The 13014-nt window shown below is 38.5% G+C and overlaps 1 protein-coding gene across 1 annotated transcript in view; it reads right to left on the reverse strand.

Moving 5' to 3' along the window:
• The window catches only part of Txlnb (taxilin beta), a 34437-nt gene that overhangs the window by 12989 nt on the left and 8434 nt on the right, over positions 1-13014 (reverse strand). The window contains exons 4-6 of the mRNA XM_051164224.1: positions 9406-9576; positions 2641-2835; positions 376-516 (exon numbers count right to left, since the gene is read on the reverse strand). Of these exons, the coding sequence (XP_051020181.1) occupies positions 376-516; positions 2641-2835; positions 9406-9576 (507 nt within the window). The remainder of the gene's footprint in view (positions 1-375; positions 517-2640; positions 2836-9405; positions 9577-13014) is intronic.

Raw genomic sequence — 13014 nt, forward strand, 5'->3', positions numbered from 1 at the left:
CTATCTCAGTTTCTCCTTGTTTGCCTAATAACTTACTATTTTCTAAACACCCTCCCCGCTTGCTTGCTACTGCTCCTCTCTTCCTACCCAACCTCTAATCTGCCTGGTAGGAGATGGCCCTTCTCTGTCTTATTCACAGCTATAATCTAGCACCTAAAATGCTCTCAGCAGATAATAGCCACTTGAGGAACACTTGTTGAGCATGTTGGATGACTATTTTGCATGAATAATGGCACAGGGCCACTGTTTCCTACTGGGCTAGCCCATTTCCTTCTCCTTAGATGCATGGGCTTTTGTGTGAGTGAAGTGATCTTTTGCTGTCGTCAGACAGCTTTCCTAGAGAGCCTCTGACAAAGCGATGAATCACAGATGCACACTGCCTAAAAGGATAAGTACATATTCCTTTTCCCGTCTGTGCCGCTCCTCTGCTTCCTGCATCATTTCTTGAGCTTGTTCAAGTTTCGCATCCACCAGCTTCTGCTGCAGTTCTCTGTGTTTAAATATTTTGTCCAGATGCTAGGGAAAAAGAAAGCACAAAAGCCAAGCCTATGTAGAAACGTAACACTGGAAAACAATTCACATGAATACAAATTTCCTAGTTTTTAAAATTCTAAGGAATAAACACCCTAGCCTCACTGGAGGCCTTATATTAAAGCCATAAATTAGCGAGAACTCCCGACTTACTTCAAAAGGTGGAGGTGACAGAGGTCAGCAATATTATTACCTAAAAGGACCAATATGGTTTTTCTCAATTTGGGGGCCAGTTGCTATGATGCTATTCATTATGCCAGACCTCCCAGATAATGCTCTGCTGTACTCTGGCTTGGTACTGTGGCCTTTTTCATGACTGTAGAACTTCTTTTAACCACAAAATGAATATAATTTATCATAGTGAATTTTCAGCCTTGGAGAGCCAGCGTGGGACAACCTGGTTGTTCTGATGCCGCTGTAGCTTTGATCTGAATGTACCCCCAAAGGCCCACAAGGTAAATGCTCCATTTCAGCTTGACACTATTGGGACGTGGTAGAAAATTCAAGAGGCAGAGCTTGCTAGGATGCCATCTAGTCTTTGGCAGTTAGTGCCTCCCTTCCCAGGTGACATGAAGTGAACATCTCAGCTCCGTCACACTTTTCTTACCACTATGCTTTTCTCTAGGCCCAAAAGTGATGAGGCTACTTGCTTCTGGCCTGAAACCTTCAAATCTGACTAACATGTAGGGATGACATGACCTGGGCTCATCCATGAACTGATAAGCAGCCATTCTCTGTCCTCCACATCTTGACCTCTGGGCTACCTCTGTTTGAAGGGTATTCTGACTCGTAGACTACCCCATCAGAAAGGGCACATGTGAACTGTTGTATTGGGCTTTACACAGAACCAGTGCTGGGAATATACAACTAATATTTAAGGCTATTCCTGTCTGAGCTCTCTTTGAGAAGAGCAGACCTTTTCCGTTTGGTTCTTCCTTTCTTCTTTATTCTTACTTCTATCCTGGGTGGAATTGAACCTTGTGGCAAGAGAATATGATAGCTAGGCTACACAACTGGCTGTGAGGGGTTCCTGATTTACCTAATTCCTGTGATCATGTGCTACTGACTCAAATATTATTTGCTTGATAGAAATCTTAGCATATTACCAACCCGGCTGCTTGTTTTCTCATAAATGTAGAAATCTCTGTAACCGTAAGCAAAATTTTCTCTAGGCCACTGCTTTCGTACATAACATTCAAATATAAAACATGGAAAGGATAGTGCACTGGTTAATATTAATAATTTAATGGAGTCAGGAATCACCAGGGAGGAAAGTCTCAGGGCATGCCTATGAGGGACTCTGTACATTGGGTTACCTTCTGGGCTGGCCTGCAAGGGATTCTCTGGCTTGGTTCAGTTAATTGAAGTGGCAAGACCCACCTTAATTGTGGCTGATGCCATTTCATGGCCTGGACCTTGAACTGAATTAAAATAAGAGAGTGATCTGGGCATGAGATTCCTGTATTCTGCCTTTTAGCTGTGGATCCAGTGTAACCAGCTGGCTGCCTGCTCTTGTCACCATGCCTACCCCTCACTGCCATGCTTTCCTTACCACAGTGGAATAATCCTTCCTGCCTTCTATAGTGCTTCCTATAAGATATTTGATCACAGCAACACACAAAGTAACTTATAGAGATTGCTTTTTCTGTTTGATAATAAAGTTGAGACAAATGACATATTGTGTGCAAAGAATACGACCTAATACATTGCTTGACACAAACTAAGCACTAAATAAATGATATTATAATTACTACATTATTTATGCCAGTATCAGCTTGTTAGTTGAGATGACAATGGTGAGCCTAATAAAGAGAGTGGTGTTATCTTTTGCCTACATGGAAAGGGTTTTTAAAAGATTGAAGTATTGTGCAGGGTAACTGTGCCCACAGCCTACTACTTTCTGGTTACGGCTTTTATTTTGACGTGAGTTCAGCCAAGTGTTTTATAGGATTGTCTGGTTTTATTTTGGTTAGTAAAAGAAATCCAATCTTAGCTATTAATCGAGTGAGAGGGCTGACCATGAATTTCTTCTTTCCCAACCTCCTCCACGTTCACAACCCGGAGCTGGGCCTGTGTACAGTCCTGCAAGCTCTGTGATGTGGATCTCACCTCCTCTCTGAGCTCGTACTGGTCGATGATGCTCTTCAGTTTTTCTGCAAGTTCCGTATTCTCCTGGCAGAGCTTCATATTTCGTTCACTCTGCTGCTCGATCTGAGTCTGGATATCTGTTAGGGTGGTCTGAAAATGACTTGTGATCTCTTTCCTCTTCTCCTCTTCCTCGCGTGCCCGCTGGAGAGTTTCCTCCTGTGGGTGAAGAGAAAGGCATTTTGTGCCGGTGTAGAAGTGCCCATGGCTTGAAGTACTCGGGGTAAGGTCGTTGAAAGGAGCAGTGTGCAGGATAGGTGGGGTGCTTCGTTTCAGTTCTCTGTAGCTAAAGTTGCCAAATCCCCCAAATAAATGTATGAACAGGGCTTCAGCGGTGAGCGCAGTCACTGGGGCAGTGGCTGTGCGCAGTGATGAGCAGGCTTCCTTTAAAGATGACGAGTCTCCTGCTGAGTGAATGACCCGTAGTGACTTCTGGCAGTCACACAGTCACACAACTTTGATCTCTTAGTTGTAGCCTGGAAAAAAGGCCACTGGGATTTACTGAGTGATGGGACACAGACCATAAGTTGTTTGTGTGTTTGGAGGAGGGGTGTTGGATTTGGTATGTGGTGGAGCGCAATGGGTGAAATATTAAAATATTATATACTAAAAATACAATTATAAAATATTCTATAAAACCATGGAGTAGTAGCCACATAGTTGCAACACCCAGATTTTATAAGTGATCATAATATAAACTTCTTTCTTTTAGGTTTTATTTTTATTTGTACTTATGTTTCTGTGTAAATGTATGTCACATTCTTTGGGGCACCCAGAAAAGCCAGAAGACAGCATCAGATCCCCTGGAACTGGAGTTACAGGTGGTTGTGAGGTGCCTCGCATGGATGCTGGCAACTGAGCTTGAGCCCTCTGCAAGAGCAGCAAGTGGTCTTAATGAGAAAAATGTATTATCAGGAAGTTTTACTACAAACTATTCAAACATATGAAAGGGAATCTTTCCAAATACACTGGATATTTTATTTCTGGACAGAACAATCATTTAATGTATCAACTGGGATAACTGAAATATGTGCAATGTAAATTTTGAATTAGAAGGTAAGTTTGAAGTCTCTTTAACTCTAAAATGAAACGATGAAACATTTATCATCACCCCCTTACCATTTTTTTTTTTACCATCGAGGAATTAGAAGTTTGCTTTTATATTATTTCTGTTCTCTTTTTCTCTTACATCAAAATTCCACATTCATCACTAACCACTAATAATGTGCCCAGATTCCTCTATCTATACCAAGAATTATCTGTGTTGTAATTGTTCCTTTCATTCTTTTATAATAAAGGGCTTGCTCTTGCTATATTATCCCAAAGATAGACACATTTACACTGCTGACAGATGATACACACATTTCGGATTCCTTTCAGTCCTGGTTAATTGTTAATAGGAAAGCTTGCTTCATTGTTGGCAAGTAAAATTACTCTGCATCTAGATGCCTACCGACTTCAAGTTATGTAACAGGATTTAAAAGGCGAGAATTATTTTAGCAGAAGTAATTGCACAAGTCTTTATTAGGATAGCACAATGAGATCAAAACAAAAACTGATCTGGAAAATATATGATCTAGAAGTATTTTAATTTATCTCCCATTTCCATCCCTCTGATATAATATTAACACATTGCCTAACTTCTTGGCCATCAGAATTATGATTTCATCATGCTGCAGCTTCTCAGAGATATTATAAGATACCTATAAGACGATCTGAGATAAAATTTATCTTTGTATGCAGATACTTACTACGTATGTCACTAAAATCAATTGCAACTAGCGGATAAAGAGTAACTGGACATACCTGTGATAGTAATTGTCACCTCACTGCTCCTGATATGCTTAGAAGTTACCAAATTATGAATTATATGACCATAGATCATAATCTTAATTTCATTTTAATTTTTTAAAGATTCTAAGTGTGAGGGGAAAAAACTATGCCACGCTTCTGAGAAAGTTTGAGATTTTCCAGATCTTAGTAAGATATTAAACATATTTCAAGCTACCGAGTTCTGCCTTATTAAATGGCAGTTTGAATGTCATATTATATTGCCCCCTTTTAATAGGAGGAAGAGTTCAAGGTCTTGTGAGGTAGCCCAGACTATCTTGTGATCTTCCTGCCTCACCCTCCCAAATACCAACATTCCTGTGTTGTTTTTTTTTTTTAATTAAAAAAAAAAAAAAAAAAGAAATCTTGCCAAATGTTATTAAATTGAGTTATTGATAAGGAATTTGTCATCTCTTGAACAATGTCTGAGGCAATTTTTAGATTAATCAAATGTATTATGCAAAGTGGAAATTACTAATGCAAAGGAGACTTTGAGACAAAAGATAAAAACAACTTTACAGGTATCATCATATACCTTAGAACTGATGTCATGCATAGGAATTTGGCAAATGTTTATTTAATGATTAATACATTATTAATTTGTGTACAGACACATGAGAGGCTTGTACTTGATGATTTCTGTAGTCCTTTCCACATTAAAATTCTGTGATATTCTGATAACAACTACTACTTATTTCTTTACAAAAACTATGTTCCTTAAACCATCTATCCACATTGTACTAGAACGCTCTTCTTCAATATACTTTCAGGCTCAAATTTACTCCTTCAAGTATCTGTGGGACTTGCTGAGAGAAATACATGTCTCAAACCTTCACTGGCCTCTATCGAAATTAACCTAACTTGTTAAGGTTTGTATTTGTGTTTAACACACCAAAGGGGAAAAAACCTTTAAAAAGAATGTAAAAGTTAAACTGTATCATGGTGGAGAGACCTGACTATGTATTCAGCTCTCACTACTAGCATGGACAAAGAAGGTCATGCCCAGTTTAGTCTTCTACAGAGAACATTTGTAAACTCTGGAGGCCAATTGGCACTTGATGTAATGTAATGCAAGTTTCTTGCCTTTTTCCCTTTTAAATTATTTCAGCTTGTAGGAAGATTAAGAAACAAAATGAGATGTGTTAAATTTCCCTAGAAAATCTTCCATCTTTCAGATAAGAACAAGAGTGTGAAAATTTGGGAAGCTGTATAACCACTGAAAGATGAGAGGTAAGTTTCAAGAAAAGAGTCAGAGAGGAAGAAAACTCTGAACTCTGTGGAGAAAATCCTTCACTCTCTGAGTGACACTGATCTGCACTAGCAGTCCAGCTAAGGAAAGAGAAATTCAGTGGACATTTGAACAGCTGTCCAAGAGACAAAAGTTTGTAGTTTGAAGCTAACTATACTAATTGAATTAAAAATAGTCAATATTTTTAGAAGGGTACAGTGATGGCTTAGACATGTAGTGTGTACTCTAAAAGTTCGTGTGCTAAAGAATATGTCCTTCAGATGATTGGTTTTTGAGAAGTGAGTCTACCATCACAGTGCCAGTTCCATCAATGGATTAATCTATTGATGGCTCATAGCTAAGTCTGCAATTACAGCTTCAGGGATCCATCATCCTTTTCTGGCCTCTGTGGGTACTGCACACATGTGGTGCACTTAAATACATGCAGGCAAAGCATTCATATACATAACATTTTTTACAAATTAAAAATAAAGAAACCATTAGTAAATATAAAGGTTCTAAATGTAAAAAAAAATTACTAGAAATATCTTGAAAATAGTCATAGAAAAATGGCAATGTCATGTGAGGGGATGTAACAGCTCAAGTTATTGTCACTGTCATCAACAGAATTATGGAGTCCAGAATAAAATAGAAGATCTGTAAACAGATCCCATCAGTGAACAATTTCAACATCCAATAATTACAGTTCTCAATAGAAAGAGCAAATAATAAATAAGAGACATCTTAAAGATAATGGACAACTATGAGAAGTGACTGGCAACAGAGCTGGAGTGCAACAGACCCTAACAGGGAGACGCTAGGCTGACTGGTAATGGGCCAGGCAGGACACCAAATTTTTAAAAAACATCAGGAAATTCAAGTATCTATGAAAAGAGAAAAACACAGTTTTTCTTTTCATTTTTCAAGGAATACAGATGATGCCAAAGACGACAAACATAATATCGTCATCTCATAGGCTTTATAAATGCACATAATTTATACATACAAAACTCTAGCTTAAAGATAGGAGAAATGACCCAGGTGTGGTGGCACATGCCTGTAATCCCAGCACTCTGGGAGGCAGAGGTAGGTGAATCTCTGTGAGTTCGAGGCAAGCCTGGTCTACAAAGTGAGCCCAGAACAGCCAAGGCTATACAGAGAAATTCTGTCTCTAAAAAAAAAAAAAGAAAGAAAGAAAGAAAAAGAAAAAAGACGATGAGAGAAATAGTGGAACTTAGTTTCAGTGTTTCTACATATGTGATGTGGATAATATTAGCCCTAGATAGACTAGGAACAGCTAAAAACGTTGATTGCAACCATAGATTAACCACTGTAAATAATGCAAAGAGGTATAACCTGAAAATCCAAGAGACAAGTTAAAAATATGACTTAAAGAATCTTCAAATAAGGAGGCAGAAGCAGAAGAGAGGAATAGAAGAGAGAGGTACAAAGTCTGTTATAAACAAGTAAGCTTGGTGTCTATTGGCTAATGGACTGTCTCCCCAGTTTAAAGCAGATACTGTGCATATAAAAAGAATCAATGTGCAGCTTTATCTTGTCTTTGTGAGTTATATTTTATAGACCCAGCTAGAAAATGACCCAGCAGATGATAAGAGATATCCCGTGCAGACAAACAAACAAACACACAAACAAACGGTAAGAAAACTTAAGAGGCTGCGCTGATGTCAGATAATGTAAAGGTCAAGATAAATGCAAGCAGGAGATGTTCATGATGACAAACTCATCATGTATGCAAAAAGGTCGAAGGTGAATGTGATTAAACCAACATCGGTGCATTACATACAAATTGATGCAGTTGAGAGAAGCAGGCTGTTCAGCGGCAGCTAGTACTGGGGTTGTCCTGATGGCTCCAAAGCCAATTGCTGCTTATGGAATACTTCATGAACATCTGAACAGAACTCGTTCCGCGCATACACTGGTTGTTCATCAAGAAAGAATATACATGATGGGCTATACAAATTAAACACACCCTCGGCATGGGTAAATAAAGATAAATTAGTATTTTGGATTTGGATTCTTATCTTGACACTTCAAATATTCATGGCATTAAAATGCCTGATTAGAATAGATGAGTTTCCTCATCAGTAGGGATATGAAGTCTCGTAAGGCCACTTGCGCAGAACAGTTCACACTGAATGCAAAGTCCTAAAGGGTCAAAGCTACACTCTTCTCCCTTTGAGTCTTTTCAGTGACACATTTCCCACCTATCTGATTTAATTTCCATTTCTTTACTGTTTGACATTGTAAGCACAGAACACTACTCCTTGAGTTGAAGGTCTCCCTCTAAACTGGACTTCTGGTGGTTCCTAGTACCGTCATTGAAAAAGCTTAAATTCTCGCTGGGCGTGATGGTGCACTCCTTTAATCCTAGCACTCAGGAGGCAGAGGCAGGTGGATCACTGTGAGTTCGAGGCAGGCCTGGTTTACAAAGAGAGTTTAGGAGTCCAAGACAGCCAAGGATACACAGAGAAACCCTGTCCCAGAAAAACAAAAACAAAAACCAAAAAAACAACTAAAAAAACAAAAAATAAAAAAAAAGAAAGAAAGAAAAGAAAAAGCCCAGATTCTCATCCCAACTTGTAGTATGAGAGGGTCACAGTTCAGCACACTGGCTTCCCGTGTCCCAAACATGGCAGGATAGTTTAGCAATGAGGAACTACTATCTTTTCCTATTTGTAAAAGTGGTTAATGATAATGTCTGAGGTTTTATTTTTAAGTATCTCCTTGTAAACACATACAGTAATAACCTCCTTGCACGAATATCGTCTGATTCATTGCTATGTGTCTGAAACTTTGGGATCTACCACCGGAAGGGGGAATATGGATTCAAACAGACTATTTAAAAGAACCCTACATCTTACTTTTGAATGGAGCTGGTAATCAAAGTAGATACACTGCTAGGGACCATGTTGTAATTAATGCAACCCATGTAGACATAATGAAGTGACCAGTTTATTATTTTCAGATTGAATAATTAGGTCTTAAAGAGCTCTATAGTGTTTTCTAAGTAGCTTTTCTCAGACAACTATTGGTAAAATATGACTCTCTATAATGTCAATTAGCTTTACGTCTATGCCTTGTCCTGTGGAATTCATTATAAATATATAATGTTGAATTTTCACAAAAAAATAAACTAAGAGGAAACTAATGTATGGGGAGATGGTTCAGGAGTTAAGAGTATTGGCTGCTCTTCCAGAGGACCTGGGTTCGACTCCCAGCACCCACATGGCAGAGCACAGCCTTCTGTGATGCTAGTTCCTAGGCCTTCTTCTGTCTTCCTTGAGCACTAAGCACATTTGACATGCACTGACATGCATACCCAAGCACATAAAGTAAAAATAAAAATAACTAAATAGTAAAGTAAGGACCATTGATAGTAATAAACCTCTTGGGCTGCACTGCTGTCACTGTGTATGCACCTTGCATGTGGAATCTCGTTTGCTTTTCCCCATTCTGACCACACAGTTAGATGATGGGAGAACCACTCATGAAGATAGAAATAACTAGAAAATCACAAATGAGCATGTGGCAGAACCAGTATTTGACCACGCTGCTCTCTGCTTCTAACTCCTGCTCTCTCCAGATTATGGAGGCCTGTATCTATTCAGCGTGTTAAGAAACGTGTGCTTCCAAGCCAGGGTGCCACATACCTTCAGTGTCTTGTTGTGCCTCTGCAGCTCCCGACACAGACTCTCGAGTTTGCTGCGGGCAAGGATGGCTCTGTTGTGCTCGCTCTGCAGCTGGTCTTTCTCTCTCTGGGTTTGCGCCTGCTGTTTCAGGAGAAGCTTTAGTTGCTTTTGCTCAGTGCGATGTTCATCCAGCTAGACGTGGGGGTGCAAGCAGCAAAGAAATTGGCAGGGATGTCTTTGTAGCTCACAGAAAAGAAGCAAAGCCTAAGGACTTTCTGTGTGGTTGTTTGGAACTATTTTTCATCATTATCTGCCTCCTCCCTGGCAGCTCATGATCTACATAAGTGCCACCACTATATAATGTGTAGGTATAGTTTGTAGGGCATAATATATATGATTTTTACATAACTGTTACTTCTATAGTCTCCTTTTCTTTGACTTTTTTTTTTTTCTAGAAATGTTTTTCTTGTTTTTGCCAAATGATATCATCTGGTACTATCAAAAGAGAAAAAAAAAAGGAGAGATGCTCCTGAGAATCTGGAAACTGCTGGAATTCATGGCAATAACTTGTATTCAGACTATGGCCAACAATTTGTTTGCTTGGCTTACATTTCACTCTCAGCTTTTTCTGAAAATAAGCTAATGGTGATATTTTTAAAAATATCAAAGAGAAAAACAGCTTCCTGGTAAATGTAAATGAATCTTCCTTATAATTTTAGATTTTTGATGTGGTGGATTCTTTGGATATAGGAAAGCAAAAGAAAGTATACCTCCAAACCCTCAAGCTGAGCAGGGCATGATGGCACACACTGTTAATGCCATCACTCAGAAGGCAGAGGCAGGTGGATAGCTGTGAGTTCAAGGCCAGCCTGGTCTACAAAGTGAGTCCAGGGTGGCCAAGGCTACACAGAGAAACCCTGTCTCAAACAACAACAATAAAAAAACAAAACAAAACAAAAAAACCAAGCCTGGATGGAATTTTTTGCTAAAGCATTAGAAACAGGTACAGCACAGCACAGTGCTGTGAAAGGCAAATATTTTTAACATATTTTTGCTGCTCTCTGGGCCCACAGCAAAGACATGATGACTCTTTTTTATGACAACCCAGATGCATGAGACGGCTTTACTCCTATACTGTCCATGTTAGGACGCTTACATATGAGTGTAGGGTTGCTCAGTATAATACAGGACACTCAAATAAACGGAAACTTCAGATATCAATGAATAATTTTAGTAGATGTAAATTCCAAATATTGAATGGGGCCATATTTTTACCGAAAATTGTTCATTATCTAAAATGTAAAGTTGATTTGATCTCACATATATTTATTTTCTAAATCTGGTAACATTATCATGAAATCTTAGTTCTAGTGGAGGAAGCATGAGAAACAGCCTCCGGAAGCTAGCAGAGAAAATTAGTAAATTCTAGCAGGGCCAGTGCGAGTCTGAACACTAGTGTAGCCACATGCAAGCTGCACGTGGTCTATAACTGTTCACTCCACTGGACTTGTTTTCTTTAGTGCCTGGATGTTGTTTAAGTCAGGAAAGGACTGGTTCTATTATGAACCATGTTGGCTAAGATCAAGGAAATTCTCTGGGGAGCCATTGGGCGCCTCACATGCCAAGTGTTCCACTGCCTCACAGAGCCTAATGGAAATGTATGTACACTCCACATGAATCTTGACCGCATCTTAGTTTCCCTATTTTAAAAATCTGTTGGTTTTTTCTTCAACTATTTGAACATTGTCATACTTTCTTCAATTTATATTTTGTCTTATTATTTTTCTTCTATGTTGAATAGACATTATAAACCCTTTACAGATTAAGTTAAGAATATACACATTTGATTTTCAAAGTTTATACCCATGTGCAATTTCTACTTTTTAGCAATTAAAATTGGAAAAAGCAAACCATATTACTAGGAATATAGATTGTTAACATCCTTCTTGAAAAGCCAGTGGTCCTGCATTATGTATTGCTCATGCTAAACTTTTGCTCATAACATAGATGTGGTCCTTTAATTTTGTTCCATAGTGATTAGACAAGGTAAAATTTCCCGTGATTATAACAGGATTTTTTTTTCCTGAAATTGATGTATTGTTGCCGTTACAGATTTGGCTTTACTTTGGAGAAATAAGCTGTATGTCAAAACTTTTCAAGTTCATCACTGTTGACATAATGGAACATATATATGTAATGTGCAAAATCCTCTGTGTCGTGGGCTATTTAACACCAACCTGAGCCCCTCTCTTTCTGTATGGCAGTAACAACGTATAATTGTGACATGCAGAAATATCTCCATGCAGAGACGCCTTGGCGGACAAGACTGCCTCTGTCTGGCAAGCACTGCCCTATGTGGCTTTCTTTGTGTGTCAGAAAGCGAATACACTTTGTAAGTTTATAAGTGTTTTGTAAGTAGGAAGACAGGATTTATGTCTTGCCATATTTAATCTGTGGCTATGTTATAAGATCATGCACATTTGGCTTTTAGCCAGATCCAATTTCCTTAGCTTTAAAATAAAATACTCCAATTTTTAAAATGTTTTAACGTCTGGATTTTTTTTTTCAAACAGTGCAGAGTTCTGTGCTTTTGTATGAGTGTGGGGCTTTTTGTTTGTTTTTTAATGAATGAATGAAAGTGAACATATTGCAACCAAGCCAACCTCAGACCAGTGTGGTCCTTGGGGTTTAACAAATCATGTAGGCACAGTTTTAGAAATTTGCAACAGATAGCGAGACGTTTATCTCAAATTTCTCATTCTTTCTTTTTCATTAAGTTAAAAAAAAAAAAGCACAATTAGTGCCAATTGCTAAATTAGAATTGTATTTGTGATTTAAGTATATAGAACTTGAGGAAGTTTCTGGAAAATATTTTTTCAAGGCCATTTCTCAATGTAATCATAAAGTTTCCTTACTTATTAATGAACATAGCCTTATTTATTGATGAACACAATGGCACATAGTATTACACGCTTCAGGCTCTGTAGGCATGAGTGAAGTAGGGTGGCAGTTTGATTTATAGTACTGGAGTTGACAATATACTCCATATTATCCATTGTATTTCAGACACTTTCTATACTAATATCCTAATCAGTGAGCAAGAAAATAGACTTTTATCTCTAATTAACTAATTAAAATTTTAAAATAATTTTTCTTCCCTGAAAAGGAAATGGAATTGGTCTTTTGGGTCACTTTTTGTGAGTGATTTTTTAGGTCTTTAAGTTTGTTATAGGGTATAAGACAAATGGTAAGTGTAGTAAGGCTTGTACTGTCTTATCTCTGTTGGAGTGACTGTTTAGTTAGAGTGGTGAGTAGGCACAGGGAATTTCCTGGCACCTTCTTAAGTAGCTCTGGCTCCTAGAGAAAGCTCCCTCGGACTGGAGAAGCAATTCTCCACTGTGCTGCTGTGGCAACATAGCACTGTAAGAGGTGCTGGGTGCCAGTCAAGAATAGTCCTTCCAAGCATAGCATATGGTGCTAGAAAACAAATGATGGCCTTGGTAAATAGTAGTTAAGTTAAAGGAATGATGGACAGATGGTACAGAAAATACTAAGAAAAGAACAAAGGGGTGATGTGATGTGCACGAGAGAATATGGCCCAGATTTTGGGAAAAATGTCTTTGACTTCCA

This window comes from Acomys russatus, chromosome 21 (genome assembly GCF_903995435.1).
Source record: "Acomys russatus chromosome 21, mAcoRus1.1, whole genome shotgun sequence".
NCBI lineage: Eukaryota > Metazoa > Chordata > Mammalia > Rodentia > Muridae > Acomys > Acomys russatus.